The sequence below is a fragment of the Pempheris klunzingeri genome, chromosome 23 (genome assembly GCF_042242105.1).
Source record: "Pempheris klunzingeri isolate RE-2024b chromosome 23, fPemKlu1.hap1, whole genome shotgun sequence".
Lineage (NCBI taxonomy): Eukaryota > Metazoa > Chordata > Actinopteri > Acropomatiformes > Pempheridae > Pempheris > Pempheris klunzingeri.
In genome coordinates, this window is record NC_092034.1 from 17,570,578 (window position 1) to 17,588,083 (window position 17,506).

A 17,506-nucleotide genomic window follows, 5' to 3' on the forward strand; every position below is an offset into this window, starting at 1 on the left:
AAAGAGCCCACGAAGACGACGTCACGCGCGTCGCACACTGGTGACGTTCGCTCGGCGGAGAGGCAAGATGGCTACATCAGCTTGGCTGCGTGCTCCGTCTGCTATGCGACTAACGGAGGGCTTGGTGTCGGTTCTAAAAGAACAGCGTCCAGAGTATCTGCCCGCTCTGTTGGCGAGCTACAGGGAACATGGCGTGTTCCCGACACAGGTAGAGTCCGGCCCAGAGAGGCACGTTAGCTTGGAGGCTAGTTACCTGTGCGGCTGTAGCCGCCGCAGCAGCTCCTGCCGCAGGCTTTGTCGTGGGCAGAGCTGACATGTGGAGATGCGGGACGGGCTGGTAGCGTCACTGTGGCTGGTAGAACTGTTCCACCTCCACTGTGTGTTAACGCTGTGCTTCTTTGTAGGGCGTCAGCGCCGTCGCGGGTCTCGTGGGGTTCAGCAATGCCAAACTGGCCGCGAGCAAGACCAGGTAAGAGGAGGCTGTGTGTCCGCAGCGAGCACCGGCAGCATGTCATTGTCCCCCCCGGTGCTGCCTGCCCGTCTCTATCCAGCTCTCCTTTGGGCCAAAGGGCTAAAGTATTTAATGTCAAGGACCCTGACAGGAGCATGTGTGGCCTCTGGAGGAGACACAGGTGAAGAACGAACCACTGCAGTCCTCCCACTGTCACGGTCCACACAGCAGGGTGTTCAGGAGCATGTAGTGTCTGTCATCATGTTTCCACAGGCTTTAATGTTCTGCTCAGGTAGAGCTGCTAGTTTTTCACCAGGACTAGGCAACTAGTTTGACAATCAACTAATGTTTTCAAGCTAAAACTACCAAAATGGGATTGTTCCAGATTATCACATGCTCTTTTCTTGGTCTTGCATCTTAATATAAAGAGTATTTGGGGTTTTGGACTATTTTCCAGGACATCTGATGAGGGCACCTTGGGCTCTAGGATATAGTGTGTTTTCCCACTGTTTTGTAATATTTCATAGACCAAACAATTCATTAATTACTCTTCACAGGTAAAATAGCAGATTAACCGTTGACAAAAGCGATCATGAGATGCAGCCCTACTTAGCGGTATCCCGTTTATGCATCTGGATCCTGCGGCATGTAAAGAGCTCATCTAGGTTGCTCATCACTAACCGCCACGGCGCCTGAATGTTCTCAATGTCCTGCAAAATCTTGACACTGACATACCAGAGACAAATTGTTAGTTTCGTCAGTGTCATGAACATTAATATATTATCAGGTGACTAAAAGATGTATAAGATATTATTAGAATCATCTCTCTTGAATATGACCAGACAAGGTTACACGGTTCATTTATTTGTCATTCTATAACACGGGTTATGAGGTGTGAGTGCTTCACACTCATATCCTGACTACCGTTTACAGCTTCAGACTAAACTCTGGTTCTTAATCACCATTTTAAAACCTGTGTTGTATCTTTAATACCATAGTGAGTTAGGCTAGTCCAAGCCTGGCTGTAGTCGACAGGACATTTCGGACTACTGCATGTACTGCAGTATAGTGTGTGTGTGTGTGTGTTTTTGCCCAGGTTTGAGGGGCTCTGCCTGCTCTCCATGCTGGTTAAGGACAGCTCCAGTGAGTTGTTCCAGCAGCACTGCCTCTCCTGGCTGCGCTCCCTGCAGCAGGTCATACAGGTATGATGCACACACACACATTCACACGCATACACACTGTTGTCTCAGCGTGCCACTTCTATAAAACCTGAATAATGACTAACTGGAAGAGCCCAGTGCCCTCCTTTTTATTCTCTCTCTCCTGTGTGTTGATGCCGTGCTGTAGTCTCAGGCTCCAGTTCAGACCGTCCAGCTGGCGGTGAACATTCTGAAGGACCTGCTGCAGTACTCGTCCCAGCTAGCAGAGCTGGCCAGGGAGGTGGGCCTCAACTCCATCCTGGGCATCCTTACGTCTCTGCTGGGCCTTAAGATAGAGGTGAGCAGACAGGACAGGACCTTTTAGGTAGCCAGGGCCACTTTATAAAATGACACACCAGGAATGCATTTAAAGCAATGTCTCCTGCCCCATGTGGGTTCTTGAAGCCATTTCAAGCCATTATTTGTGGTGTTCCTGCATTGGACTGTTGATGGAGGGGGCGGCAGTTGTCTGCTACAGGGTCTACAGGATGTTTTCACTGGGAGTGCCAACGTCAATCATTTTTAGTGACCTTAATTGATGACACTATTGACAACTGATCATGTAAATCACTTCTTGTATATCACAGTAATGTATAACAGTAATTGTGGGGTTCAGACAGTTCATCAGACAGATTCAGCATTCTAAAGAAAAGCGTCTTTGTTTTCTTTGTCTGACATTTAAATGACTAAATGATCAGTTGATTAAACAAAAGTCAAGGGATTGATTGACTCCAAAGAAAATGATCCGTTGTTGCAGGACTAATGCTAACCCGCTGAACCGCTGCTAACAGCCACCTTCTCTGTGTGTGTCTCCCCCCCCCCAACCCCCCGTGTGGTCTCAGTGTGAGCTGGCAGCCATGGAGGGGATGACCGCCTGTATGACTTACTACCCCCGAGCCTGTGGATCGCTCAGGGTACGGTACACTGATGGACAGATGAGACAAAGAAGACAGGAGTCAGAGAGTTGTTTCTCCATGTAGAACTTTGGCTTATGTTGGTTGTAAATAACTTTTGGATTATACATATTTCACTTCACTTCAGTTGTTTGAGTAGAAAACAACTGAAAAACCTGAGCTTTTTTTTTCCCTTACAGGACAAACTAGGGGCCTATTTCCTCTCCAAAATGGACAGCACAAACAAGAAAACGCAAGAGGTTTGTAATTTACTAAATTATCTCGAAATTATTTCAGAATATTTAGGGATGTCACTTTGGAGCCTGTTATGTTTTTTTTACTGGACCTGGTTTATGTGCAGAGCAAACATCAAATGTCAAGCTCCTGTTTTAACAGTCTTTATCCCACTCTGTCTCGTGTCATCCTGTCAGATGGCTTGTCAGTGTTATGGTCGCCTGCCCTGCCTGGGTGGCCTGTTGGACCGAGGGGTGGGTGCTGGCAGAGCTGAAGGCTGGACCAATCAGATTCACTGCCTACTGGCCTCAGCCAATGGCCTGCTGGCTCAAATCTACCAGGGCTCAGAAACAGGTACACTTTTCTGTCTGTGATGGTTCAATGTTTCTGTAGAGCTAGGGTTCAGTTTGTCCCAGAACTGGACTCAGAGGTGATCTCTTTCTCTCTCTACATATATTTTCAGAGAGGTGGAGTGGGTAAGCTGTGGTCCGCACAAACTGAAACTTAAGTTGTTGCTAAAACTAAACTAAACTTGCCATTTATTCCATTGTGGTTGTTTGCTAAATAAAAACGGCACACAGAACACTTGTCGGGCAGCAGGCACACTCAGAATCCATAGCACACACTAGTGACATTTGAATCCTCCAGTGGGACACACTCAACAGTGCGTCACAGATATCGAGCATGTATGATATGACGGGGACATGTGTTGTTAGTAATAGTAGACAGCCTTAATATTCCACCTAAGCCCAGGAGTAGTTTGGATTGTCAGATTTGGCTGTATGAGGTAACACGTTAGTTCAGGTCCGAAGTCGCACAAAAACACCAACAAACTAACCGACTGTGGCAATGGACCAGCTCCTGCCTGCTTCTCCAAACTGGGGGTGTGCCAAACGCCATCCACTCTAGGTAATACACTGACTATGGATAACTACTTCATACAATCTTGCTTCAAAAGAAATCCAAACTATCCCTTTAAGCCCGTCTGAGATCAGTCACCCGATGACATATTAGTTTAAATGGTCCAGTGATTAAGCATTGTACATCTGCAAAGTTGAGGGACTTCAAGAGAAAGATGAATAAAAGAGTGATTAAAACGGAAGCAGCAGAGGTAGAGATGGGTTCCATAGTGTGAGAGGAAATCCACTAACACTGCACACCAGTCTGAGCCCAAGCTGAGATAACAGCACTATGGCATCATCCCACACTTACCTAAGCTCCTGCAGAGCAAACAAAGAATAGGTTTTCACAGGTTTACATGACCTAACATTGACTTTTATGGATAAATTGATGGAGTGCCCCTTTTAACTTTGATTTACTAAGCCTGGTCCTAACAGCTAAGTTAGGACCACTGATCCACTGCCCTGTGGACAGCCTACAGACGGTGGCAACGCTGTGCTGTGTTGAAATAGATCTCTCATGCAGGTTTGAAATCTGCCGTCACTGTAAATGTCTAATTCGTTGCTTCTCTCTCTCATTGCTCTCTCCCATCTAAATCCCTGCTCCTTGTCTATATATGAGGCCTAAGACTTATGACTGGTCGTAGTTAGGGGGCGGGTTACGCCTGGATGATGCAACCAGCACCACTATTAGGTCAGACTTAGAACACCAAGACACAACGGGCTAGTTTAGGACCAGGCATTAGCCCTGCTGGTGTGACCGGCATACAGAGCAGCCTCATTAGCTACAAAGACAATGTTTGCTCCCTGAATAGGTTAGCCCATTCACTCAGCTGGCATGAATATGAGATGCTTTACTATTTGAAGATGCTGTCTGTAGTTATCAGCATCGCCTCAACATGTTGGCTTGGTTGAGCGTGATTGTACATGTGTATTGTACTCTGATGACGCAGTTTGTTAAGAAGCTCTTATTGTGACAGATGGAACGGTGCAATATGAAGGTCCAGGGGTGGAGCTGGCCTTTCCTCATCTCGACCAATCAGATCCTCTGCTGCTGCTGCAGCTCCAGCACAGATACACAGCTGTCTGCCTGGCACTCAAACACACACTCAGGTACAACTCTCACACACGACTTCAAAGGAAAATCCATCTTTTAAAGGGTTTACCCAAATCACACAAAAGTCCTTATCTCCTTAAAGTGGTCAGAGATGGACAGTATTTTAATGAAATGTATGTAAATGCATATTGTAAGTGACAGAAAAAATATCATTCGTAACAAAATATTTGAAGAGCTTATACTTGAGTATTTGAAACACTGAAAATATATTAAATTAAATATTGAATGTCATTTTCAAATAAGGCACATTTTTATCCCCAGGGTTAAACTGTAGCCTAATCAGTCTTTGGCTGAAGTGAATCAGGTGACCTGTCCTGTTGGGTCCAACATTGCTGTCCAAATACAGCTAAAAATCTATGTTGGTGAATAAGGTAAATGAGCCATGACGGCTCCAGACAGTGCCCCTCCCTGCAGTACTCCATAGTGGGGGCAGCCTTGCGCTGTGCAGTGTCAATTTAGGAATTGCACTGGAGTCTAAACAAGACGAAATATTGATGACATATTATTTCTTGTTCTCTTTACTTTTACAAGAGCTCACATTCCTTCAAGTCGTCTTAAGGACACTTTCTGAACCAAAGTACTGTATTTAGTTACAGTACATTTAATGACTTTTCCCCTTTGTAGCAAGCTCCGAAGGATCTAAACCAAAAATCCCCAAACAGAAGTGATAGCAGGTTTGTTCAGAAGACAGTTCCAGGATGACATTTATGTATTTAAACTGCCTCTCTGTTCATCAGGGTGGATCCCGCCTCAGCTGTCCGGCTGCCCGTCAGGCCAGTACTTAACCTCGTGTGCCGAGCCCTCGCTGTCAGCGCCAAGAGCATAGTGAGCACACACACACACACACACACTCACTCACTCACTCTCTCTCTCTCTCGGATGCGTTTTTTTTTTTTCCAAATCACATTTTGGACATACAGATGTTAAGAAGATGGAGGCGGTGCCACTAGTCAAGCAGCAAAATCCACCATGTAAGCTCCACTTTTTTCACATTAAAACAAACAATATTGATTGTGTGTGTATCTGTGTGTGTGTGTGTCAGAATTTAACAGGAGATGGAAGTGTGAGGTTGCTGGTCTTGCCCATCATACATACCAATACACTGGAGGTCTTATCAGCTGTCATCACAGCGTGAGTACTGACGTGCATGCATCACACAGGCATACTGACGGTGTTTTGAGTCCATGGACATGTGCAGTATATTATATTATCTATATATAATAGTTGAATGATACTGGAGACTACATGACATTACAGTTTAAACATGTTGATGGCTGTGTGGACACCGTGTGTGTTACAGTGTACGTAGCAGCATGGTTCAGTATGCTGCTGTGCTACAAAGGCTGTTCTCTCAAACCCTGTGCGCCTGGACGCCTCCTCCTGAAGTCGGCGTGGGACAACAGAGAGCTTACAGGTAACTGCAGGACTATCAACCTGCTCGGAGCACAGCTTTAAAGGCTGACAAGTCAAGCAGTAACATTCCTCTTATTAGCTGTTTAATAATTAGGTGACACCGAGATACAGTTCCTCATTAGGGTGTTTTTTAATTTTGTATGTATTTTTTGATACAGAGAATACAAACTCAGTTGTTAAGGGTCTGGAAGAAGGTTAAAGGTCTTTCTATGTCTATGGCCCAGCTTGTTTGAGAAATAAGCAGAGTATGGGAGGGAGCAGCAGCACTGTGGATGATGTGGTTAATGATTTTGACTTGTCTCTCCCTCCTCCCACAGCTCGGTGCGGGTATCGGTGTACAGAGCCTTAGAACTGTGGGTCCAGGTTGCTGGAGCCTCTGCTAGCATACTTCAGGGAAGCCCGGGCCACTCTGAGCTCCTATTTAGCCACCTGCTGGGTGACCTCACACCAGGGGCGGAGTCTGTCAAGGTTAGTTTGAGTTGCAGTCAGATTGAATGTACGTAAGCACCATGTATTCTTCTGTAAAAATGCCTAGTTTTATATTTGAAGCTCACAGGAACCCGTAGTTTGCAGGAGCAAGTGTCTTTAGTTTGTGCTTTCATCCTATGTCAATGCAGCAGCACATATGCATTGTCTCAAGCCCCCCTCTGTCCTTCTGTGTTGTCCTGTCCTCCAGCTCCGGGCGGGTCTGTCAGCAGATGTGGTTCCTGGAGGGAAGCCTGGCCCGAGGAGGACAAAGTCATTGATCATAGCAGACACAGTTGGGCCGTCACTCCAAAGAAAAGGAGATCTCCTGGCTAATCAGGACACTTGCCTTTCAGCCCTCAGGGGTGAGACACTGCTTCAGCTGGACTGTATCCTGTAGAACAGCCTTGTGGTTTTTTACTGGTCAGCTGGTCTTCTATAAGTTTGACAGATATTTTTCTTCTTCACAGCAATGAGACAGATCATACTAACCAGTGGGACACTGCTAAAGGATGACATACACAAGGTAAATGCAGCTGAAAACATGCAGTACCATAACATGGTACAGCATAGTACAGCAGCAGATGTCAGTGAACACACAGCAGAGAGTAGAACTAACCAGTTCAATTGGCCGCTGCAGTAACTGACTGGAATCAAAGCCTGTACACTGACTGGGATCATGTTGTTAGTTTCAAAGGTTTCCCATTGACAAAGTGTTCTTAGACAGAATGTTGAGACAAGATGATATCGCAGAATGGACATGTTCGTTGTCTTTTTTCAGTCACTGTGGCTTTCTGTTCTGTCCTGATTGTCTCACAGCGTCTCCACGATGTGGTGCTGCCGCTCTGCGTGCGTCTACAGCAGCAACAGTCCAGCAGCAGCATCTCATGTGAGCCTGCAGGGGGCATCAGTGGGCAGTACAGCAGTGCCCTCACCAGACGGGAACTGTACAGGTAGGGCTGCTCTCACGTCAAAGCTTTGTGGGTATTACTTTTAAAGCAATCAAAATAGTGTTTATTAAATCAGTTAGTTAGTTGATATGGTTAATAAAGTAAGGAAATTAAGTTTGTTTACATAATTAAGTTATTAACATACCAACCCTCATGTTTGTTTTCCAGTGCATTTGAGTGTATCTCTGCCATAGGTGAAACTTGTTCCAGCAAAACACAACAGAATGAAATCGTAATTGTTATTTCTCTAATTAAGTCACTGCTGACATCGTGCCAGAATTCAGCCGTTCCTTTCACATGATATGATTTTACTGTGCGCCGGTCTGCCAGCTGTGCATTAGATAATGTTTAGTGTGTAGTGTCATGTTTGACTTCAATGTTGAAGCAAAGATGAGAAAAATGAAGGCTGCTGTTTAGTGCTGTGCAAATGGCTTCATATTGGTGTTGTGTTTATGTGGATTTTCAGGACATTGCTGGCTCTGGTCCTGGTCCCGTCACCCTGCTGGCCTCCACCTCTGACCTGTGCCGTGTCCATCCTCAGCAACGGCCGCTCTGACCGCAACCTCAAGGTGACTGCTGTGGGAGGGAGGGATTGTGGAAAAGTGTAGGAGGGAGACGTTGCTGAGTGGTCCAGGTGTAGAATCCTGTCTATTAGAGGCTGCTGTGCAGAGTCTTGGTGTCTGATTCAGTTGCGATATCGTGATAAAAGATAAAGTAAGGTAAACATTACAGTTTTGCCGTTCACGTTACATTATGGGTCTTTGGGTCTTTTTCCCTTAATTTGCCAGCTATGAGATGTAACAAAGGTCCCTGGCTGTGACACTGAAGGTGTGGTCATGTGGTATGTGCCTTAACCATCAAGCTGCTAAGGTGCCAATGTGGTAGTAAAAGGCTGAGCCCTTTGTGTTTCCATCCCTATTGAGTCATTGTAGTGGTCTCAGTGAAATATATGATCAGGCAGGGTTTCTCCCACAGTGCTGTTTTCATGAGACATATTAAACTGCTGGTAACCATAGCAACAGCACTTCTCCTTCATTCTAAGGTTAACTGACGTAACCATGAGTTCAATTGACTACAACTAAAAATGGATGATGACTTTAACATAGTTGTGTTATAGTAGCAAGGGCTGAACAATTACTGGAAATATTGAAATCAGAATATGGTGCAATGTCATATAATAACTGTCAGGAGCTGCAGTGTTTTGATAAAGGTAAACTGTGACGACATACCTTTTATGAACAAAGCATTGTGGGGCTGCAGGGATGCCCCAGGCCCCACATTTTATTCTCCAGAAGTAAGGAACCACATTTGTGGGGTACAGACACATTATCATTGATTTTATATTTATATCAGTGAAAAATTATTGAAATGCAAAACTTAATATTCCTACTAAAATTGGAACTCATTATTAAAATATCTGTCACTGTTACAATAGTGTGCAAAATCTAATTATGGTTAATTTTTCCTTTATTCAAAATTAAGGATTGGAGAGAGACAGACAGACAATATGGTAACAGTGAAAAACATGACAATAGTTAATATATGAATAATAGCACGACTAATACTGGTAAAAAGTGGCGGTGGCTGATGAACTGAAAAGCACAGAAAGGTTCCGGGGAAGATACCAAGTTAGTCAGAAGCCAGTGAAGAGAAGCCAGTACAGGAGAAATATGGTCTCTTCTCTTAGTTCTCGTCAGAACAGGAGCAGCAGCATTCTGGTCCAGCTGGAGAGTCTTTAAGGACTTATTAAGGAGTTACAATAGTCCAACCTAGAAGTGACAAATGCATGGACTAATTTTTCTGTATCATCTATAGACAGGATGGGCCTGATTTTAGTAATATTACATAGATGGAAAAAGGCAGTTCTAGAAATCTGTTTAATGTGGGAGTTAAAGGACAAATCTTGATCTATGGTAACTCCCAGATTCCTCACAGTGGAGCTGGAGGCCAGAGTAATGCCATCCAGGGTATATATGTTGTTAGAAAAGGGGTGTTTGGGGCAGAGCAGAATAACTTCAGTTTTGTCTGAGTTTAGCAGCAGAAAGTTGCTGCTCATCCAGGACTTTATGTCCTTAAGGCAGACTTGGAGTTTAGTCAACTGATTGGATTCATCTGGCTTTATTGATAAGAATAATTGGGTATCATCTGCATAACAGTGGAAATTAATGGAGTGCTTCCTGATAATATTACCCAGAGGAAGCATATATAAGATAACTTCAGTTATGGACAGAGGATTCATTGTTAACGTGTACAAACTGAAATCGATCTGATAAATAGGACTTAAACCAGCTTAATGCAGTTCCTTTTATACCAATGAACTGTTCCAGTCTCTGTAACAGGATGTGATGGTCAATGGTGTCGAAAGCAGCACCAGGACAGAGAGAAGTCCTCTGTCTGATGCCATAAGGAGGTGGTTTGTAACCTTCACCAGTGCTGTCTCTGTGCTATGGTTCGCTCTAAAACCTGACTGAAAATCCTCAAATAGACTATTGGAATTTAGAAAATTACACAGCTGATTAGCTACGACTTTCTCCAGGATCTTGGAGAGAAAGGGAAGGTTGGATAAAGGCCTATAGTTAGCTAATACATCAAGAGTAGGTCGTTGCTACTGAGCTCTAAAGGATCACAAGGATCAGTGGAGTTCTGGCTCTTTGTCAGCCTGGCTAACGTGCTAGAAATCTAGGGCTGTTTTTAATTTTCTTCTGTTAATAAGGAGTAATAGGCTGCTCTGGCATTACAGAGGGCCTTTCTATAGGTTTTCAGACTGTCTTGCCAGATTAAGTGTGATTCTTCTAATTTGGTGGCATGCCAAGTTCTCATGAATTTTGCTTAAGTTTGCAGGTCTGGAAATTATACCAAGGAGCTTGTCTCTTTCCTTTAATTACACGATAAGCCAGAACAAGGTCAAGAATGTGGTTATAACAATGAGTGGGTTCATTTACACTCTGGGAGAAGCCAATTGAGTCCAAAAGCAGAGCTCAGACCATCATTATCATCGTCCACATGAATATTAAAGTCACCTACTATAATCACTTTGTCCACACTAAGGACTAAGTCTGACAGAAACTCTGAGAATTCAGTTAGGAACCCAGAGTACGGACCAGGAGGGCGGTACACTGTAACTAATAAGACTTTCAAATGAATTATAGTTGAGTTTAGGTCTGGGCTTGATTAATAAGCTAGAGTTGAAAACGGCTGCAGCTCCACCTCCTCGTCCAGAGTCTGGAGGAATATGAGTATTAATATAATATGGGAGGAGTGGCCTCATTAAGGCTAACATACTCCTCAGGACGTAGCCAGGTTTCAGTCAGACACAATGAATCAATATGATGCTCTGATATCAGATCATTTACTAAAACACCTTTGGATGGCAGAGAGCTGATGTTTGAAAGCTTTGGGACTAAAACTAGCCAACTGTCTGTGCTGTTCTTCCCCCTCAGGTCTCTACATTCTGCACTGAGGCTCTGACTATGTGTAACTCCTTACTCCACCCCCGCACTCCCTCCATCGCCCTACCCTTACCACCCCTCTCCCTGAAACCCACCTCCACTGCACCAGTCCTCCCCTCCTCCCAGGGACCTAACCCTGGACTCACTTTGCCAACCCTCCTAGGAGGCCCTGCTCCTGGCCCCCCCTTTTCCACCCGCCACTCCCTCGGCCTGGGCCCAGCTTCCCTTCTGGGTTCTCTGGAGAACCATCTCTCCCTGGTTCCAGGACTTCCGGGCCAGGCCCCCACCCCTGGAGACATGATCCTGTCTCCGCACACACACCACCAGCAGGACCCTGCTGGGCTGGGCCCCCCAGAGGGGCAGAGACCTGTGTTTGTCCGCTATGACAGAGAGGAAGCTGAGGATGTGGAGATCTCTTTGGCCAGCGACTCGGACGATAGCGTGGTTATTGTCCCCCCCGGGATGCTTAACATGGAGAACCCGCAAGATGAGACGGCAGCAGCAAACTCTCAGAATATGGCCTCTGCTACACCAGGGGGCACAGCAGCCACACTACCGGGGGGAGAGGCCGTCACCCTGGTTCCCACCACAGCGACAACCACTGCTTTAGATGGGGTCTCGCTCCCTAACGACCTCGCCACCTCCTCCCCCCTACTCACCACCTCCACCACTCCTATCAACTCCTTCCCTCCTTCCAGCGCCTCTGTGGTCTCCCTGGTTCCACCTCTGAACTCCAGCACACTCACAGCTCCATCTGGTGGTCTGGGGGACTCGATGCCAGGAAGGCCCCAGCTCCAGCAGATGCTGATGCAGCCCTCCACGCCGGGCCAGCCCAGCTCCATGGGTCTACCACTCCAGATGCATCAGCTGCAGAATCAGCTGAACCAGCAGGGACGGCACCTCCACCAGCACCAACCACCGCCTGCCAGCAACGAAGACTCTGGCGTCATCAACATCAACAGCACCGACGATGAGGAGGAAGAGGAGGAGGACATAGAGGATGATGAAGACCTGGAGGAGGAGGAGGAGGAAGGGATGGATGAGGAGGATGAGGAGGAGGAAGTCAGTGATTTTGCTGATGAAGAGTTTTATGATGGGGAGGAGTATGAGGATTATGATGAAGAGGAGGGGGAAGAGCTGGAGGAAGAGGAGGAGGAAGAAGAGGAGGAGGACGGGGATATACCTCCACTGGAGGGAGCGGAGGACAAGGCTGGGGAGGTAGGGATAGAGGAAGGGAAGGTGGTCCGAGCAACGGTGGATGAAGGCGGGATGGCTGGATTCAGTGTGGAGGGTGAAGCAGAAGGAGGGATAGAGGAGATCCAGACCAACAGAGCGCTGTTCGGAGAGGACAGGATGAAGGTTCAAGAAGTGGAGAGCATCGGAGTCCTGGAGGAGGCACGGCAGGGGCAGGGGGAGGAGGAGGAAAGCGAAAGGATGGATGACCCTACCATGCCACAGATCCTATGTGTCACCGGAGGAGCACTGGAAGAGAGGGAAGAGACTGAGGAGGAGGTGGAGGCGGGAGGAGGAGAGGCAGCAGGAGGGCTGCAGGAGGAGGCGAGCTTGTGGGAGCAAGGAGCCAATGAGATTGAACCGACGGCTGCCTCAGAAGAGTGCACCATCAAGAATCAACAGGTAGTTATCACAGCTTTAAAATGACTTCAGCTCAGGTTTCTGTTTTCTATGTCAGCAAACTTTACCACTCCAAACTAAAAAGAGTTGAAATGGTAGTTGGTATGAGTTCAGAACTGAGCTAAAAGTGCACTGAAAGAAGGTTTCAGTTTCAGTGTAAGCATTAACAAGGAGTCAGTGGATCAAATTTGAAATCTAAAATCTAAATCTGTATCTCTGTCTGTACGTTGACCATAAGGCCACTGTCAGCGTAGACGGCTGTCAGCACGTCCAACAGTGACAAAGCCCACTGTGCAACACCTCTGAGGCTCACTGGTTAACATGGTATATCCAGTTTGGTTCATATGTACAAGAACGGACGTGTCAGAAACAGCTGACTTTTCTAATGGAGGTTATGTGTGTGACTAATTCTTGGCCCTGAGCAGTTGACAGGCAACCAGAGCAGACTCCAGGAAGTGAAGTGCCAGTCTGGCACATAACACCCAATGTTCTGTTAAAAACTCTCCAGAGAGCACATTAGTGCATTTCTCAGGTTCTGGTGTACATTGAGTTTAGTGAAAAGGAGATGAAGCTTTAGTTGATGTCCGAGCAACTAAAAGGTGCTGGGGTGGGGGGGTTATATGAGCTGAAATAACAGTTCAGGTATAAACATGGAACGTGAAAGGAGCTGAACCTTGATATGACTGACTGGAGGATGAGTGTAAGCTGATCTGTAATCAGTGAATGGGGTGAAATGTGAGCAGTGGAAGCAGCTGGAACAAGCGTCTTCCAACAGGAATCTTGTTGTAGCTGAAATTAGTTGAAGGTTCACTTAGTAGAAGTAGATTTGTTACAAGTAGTTTGACAGGTAAGAAGTGAATAGGGGATGAAAATGGGATGGGAACAGAAGAGGGGGAAGAATGGAAGAAAGAAAGGAAAACAAAAGGATGGCATGAGGGAAAGAGAGGAAACGATGGAGGGTGGGCAGAAGGTCATCAGAATGATCAAGGACTCCTGTATCCATGGTTTAATGGAAATGGCCCAACCTGAAGGAAGTGGAAGCTTGATGAAGTCAGTCCCATCAGTCCCATTACTGCTCTGTGAAGGGTTGTGACTGGCTGACACACTGAGCCACAGGTTGGCAGGCACTTGTCATTCTTTCCTCCACATTCCTCACATTCCTGCTTCCACCACGGTCCATTTTCACCGCTGGACCTAACAGATGGTCTCTGTAGCGGCGCTGACGGACGCACTCTGTGTTCTCAGCACAGCTTTACCCTTTACAATGTTCAATTCTGCCCTCGCAGTTTGTATTAGAGGCACACCAGCATGTACAGCCGTCTGCAGATAGAAAATCTGACCTTCACAGGAAACTTGAGACTATTTTATCATCATACCAATCAATACTCGGGCTCCATAATAATTCTCCAGCTTTAAGAACAAGTATGTACAAGTGTAACTCTGCATTTTTGACATGTCAGATTTGTCGTCTGACTTTGCTGTGATAAAGATAAAGATGAAACTTTTTATTGATCCCTCAGTGAGGAAAGTTTGCGGAACAGAAGTAAACATGGAGACGATGCAGATGTAAACAGCAGTTGTGTTCAACAAATTGTGTTAGAATATAAACACAGCTGTCCGTTTACAGGAAAACTCCAGGATGTAGACAGTTTCTGGATTCCTCAGAAACCCTTCTGGGAGGACAGAGGAGTAAACAGCTTAATGTTCTCTAGCACCTAGAACGTCAGGAACAGTTCTTTATGTAACAGGGTGTGCAGCACCCCCCTCCAGGTTCTGTTTTTTTGTGACGCTGGTCGTCAGTATGAAAACTTGTCTCTCTGCCTAAAGAGGACTCTCTTCAACTCAACAGGACTCAGGAGCTGAACCTGCACAGGAAGCCAGTGTGAGTGACAGCCGGCCGTCCAGTTATCAGGAGGAGCAGCCGGCAGCTGTTGAAGAGGGAGACGCAGCAGCAGCAGATCATCCCGAGACGACACCGGGCTCAAACACAGAGGAGCAGGAGGAGACGGACACTGAGACAAAAGAACACGTGAAAGCGGTGCAGGAGGAGACGGAAGGAGGAGGAGGGGGAGAGAGTGATGGTGAGGAGGGGAAAGGAGTGAAGAGGAAGAGGGAGGAGGCGCACACAGAGGAAGAGGCGGGGCAAAGCACTGAGAAGAAAAAGGTAAGAATTCATTCTCTTGTTTCATAGTTCCAAAGCATTTAGGATTTAACCTGCAGTTACACACTAAACACTGAATAACAGCTCACATTCAGACTTATCTCATCCACCATAAAGTGCATGTGTGCTGCATGAGCTCTCCAGGCAGCGCTTACACCACAGGTCTGTCATTTCATTTAGTCAATTCGTAGGAGGGAAGACTTCCCAACAGGATGGGGACTCAACCAACCAGCTCGCTGGATGTGTAGCGCTGCTGAGATTCAGGAGATGGCTACTCTGAGCCCGTGGTCACCTGGAACACCCTTTCTTATCGCATTTCCTCAGATATAAACAAGAGGTCAAATGAACACGGTTCCAAATACAGTACTAAATATCAACTAAGCATCGTGTACCTTTTCATCATCTTAATAAGTTCTACAATAGAATGAATATATTTTCAGTAGGTTTCAACAAGTCCCAGGGCGTCAGTGCTGCAGCTGTATCATTCCTAACATTCCCAGGTCTTCAAACACTTACGCCCCAGGGTGCTTGTTGTGATGCAGTGTCCCCTGACCACTGGTTGTCATGGTTACAATAATAAACATGTGGTCAATGTTCTGAAACAGTCCCGCTTTGGTCAGGCACCTAACTAAACTCTGTGCTTATGGTCAGGAACGTGATAGTTTGCTTTAATATAAGAATGTCGCTCAGAGAAGTAACGTTTGAGTGAGGGGTCCACACAGGCCCCCGTCCCCAGGCCCCCGTCCACAGGCCCCCGTCCACAGGCCCCCGTCCACAGGCCCCCGTCCACAGGCCCCCGTCCACAGGCCCCCGTCCACATGCCCCCGTCCACAGGCCCCCGTCCACAGGCCCCCGTCCACAGGCCCCCGTCCACAGGCCCCTGTCCCCAGGCCCCCGTCCCCAGGCTCCAGGGTGAGAAAGAAAGACCTGCCTCAGATAAAGGCTGCTCTCTGAGAGTTTCTTTACAGAAGCAGAACTCCAGCTGACATGGGAGCAGGAAATACCTACTGATGCAGAGCAACACATCCAACAGATTCACAATTTTTAGTTTGGGGTTGTTAAAGCCATTAGGTGGTGAAATTGAAATGCTGTGACGTCAGTGTCAGTTAGAATAGGACCTAAAACATAAAGCAACAGAATAACATGACCGATGACATAATCAGATACAGACATGACACCGTGTGTTGGAGGAACCAGTTTTCAGTCTGAATACATTTTCCCTCCATTAGCATGAGACAGGACAGATCACAGCATGTCTCACCTCTGTCTCTGTCTCTCTCCCTCTCCCCCTCCCTCCCTCCCTCCCTCCCTCAGCTGGATGATGAATCCATGGCTTCCATGCTGGCTGATTTCGTGGCGTGTCCACCTGATGATGAAGACGGCGCCTCTGGATCAAACTGCTCAAACGTTTGCCAACCTGAACTGATGTGATTGAAGCTCCCGTGGATATAATGGATACAATCAGCAGCTCTGTTCATCCTGTCCATCGTACAGTGGTTCTCCAGTGATCACATCATACTGGTTCTTCACTGTGTGGGCCGTGGGGATATTTGTGGGAATGGAGGTCCGACTTTTTACTGTCACATCACCTATTTGTTATTGGCAAGACCTAGTTTTACATTAACGAAAAGCAGCAGTTTATTTTCTACAGTCCCAGGTACAGCTACCCAGTGGGAAGTGAAGCTCTTCATGTATTATTACCCTCGGCGCTAGCGGTTTCCTCGTATACAGGGCAGTAGTATCCTACAGTTAACATACACAGTGGTTTTCTTGGATTTACCTTTGGCTGTATCTCATGCTCTTCATGTTTTGTCATCACTGTCATGCTTTGTTATAATAATAAAAAAAAAAAAAGAAATCTAACAAGTTGCATATGACTTTTTTTTGTCTGAGATTTCAAGGGTTGATTCAGCCAATATTAGCATATGGATTATAAATTATTTTTGGAAAAACATTTTGCTGTTAAGTCTGTTGTGTTTTGAGCATCCACATCCACGGTGTTGTGGTGGCAGAAATCTCCCGGATATCAGAGAACATGCAGAAATAACAGCAACAATATCTGACTATTTGAATCTTTGTACTTGATCTGATGTGATCAAGTATGTCTAAGTTCTGCACTACACACCAACTCAATAGAGGAAGTTCTATTTACTAATTGCTTTGCAGTCAGTATAAAAAATATCCGCAAACTTGCTCCAACAATTTTAAGAAAATTGAAGCTATTCCCGATATTCAGATGTTCTAATTCAATAAGCTCAGTTCAGTCAAATGCAGGTTGTAGAGTTGAAGATGTGAAAGTTAGATCTGAACATCCAGGATACCGAGGACAAGCAGCTGAGCCTGGATCGAAGTGATCATAACCTGATGACTTTATTACCGCAGTAAGAAATGGTGCTGGAAGATTAGCACTCATTTAGAACTGCTCTTCCATAAAGTTGGAGGACTCAAAAGGTCTTTGCAGCAGAGGTCCAGATATTCTCGCGTTCCCTGGGGGGTCAAGCTTCAAAGACACAAGGTGCTGCTTTCCCCAAACTTCAACCAGCAGCATTTTTTTGTTCAGCTCTCATTTGCTGGTTAACACCAACATCCTTCCAACATCGCACCCCCAGTTTGGAACTCTTTTAAAGTTCTAGAGGTAACCCT

The 17,506-nt window shown here is 46.1% G+C and overlaps 1 protein-coding gene across 1 annotated transcript; it reads left to right on the plus strand.

Moving 5' to 3' along the window:
- Positions 1-61: 61 nt before the first annotated feature.
- Positions 62-16,708, plus strand: pelp1 (proline, glutamate and leucine rich protein 1). The gene is made up of 19 exons (XM_070854322.1): positions 62-208; positions 405-469; positions 1,548-1,653; positions 1,799-1,948; positions 2,493-2,564; positions 2,744-2,803; positions 2,975-3,131; positions 4,657-4,789; positions 5,531-5,618; positions 5,836-5,924; positions 6,094-6,207; positions 6,524-6,674; positions 6,883-7,036; positions 7,142-7,197; positions 7,491-7,624; positions 8,088-8,190; positions 11,062-12,705; positions 14,552-14,866; positions 16,178-16,708. Exons 1-19 carry the CDS (start codon positions 68-70, stop codon positions 16,292-16,294), a joined length of 3,849 nt encoding a protein of 1,282 aa, XP_070710423.1. The 5' UTR covers positions 62-67; the 3' UTR covers positions 16,295-16,708.
- The last annotated feature ends 798 nt before the right edge of the window (positions 16,709-17,506 follow it).

Bases quoted from the DNA above. Each gene is read 5' to 3' on its own strand.
- pelp1 (XM_070854322.1), top strand. From the start codon at position 68: ATGGCTACATCAGCTTGGCTGCGTGCTCCGTCTGCTATGCGACTAACG. The intron at 5,619-5,835 runs GTGAGCACACAC...TGTGTGTGTCAG, and splicing joins CTGTCAGCGCCAAGAGCATA to AATTTAACAGGAGATGGAAG. The intron at 6,675-6,882 runs GTTAGTTTGAGT...CCTGTCCTCCAG, and splicing joins CAGGGGCGGAGTCTGTCAAG to CTCCGGGCGGGTCTGTCAGC.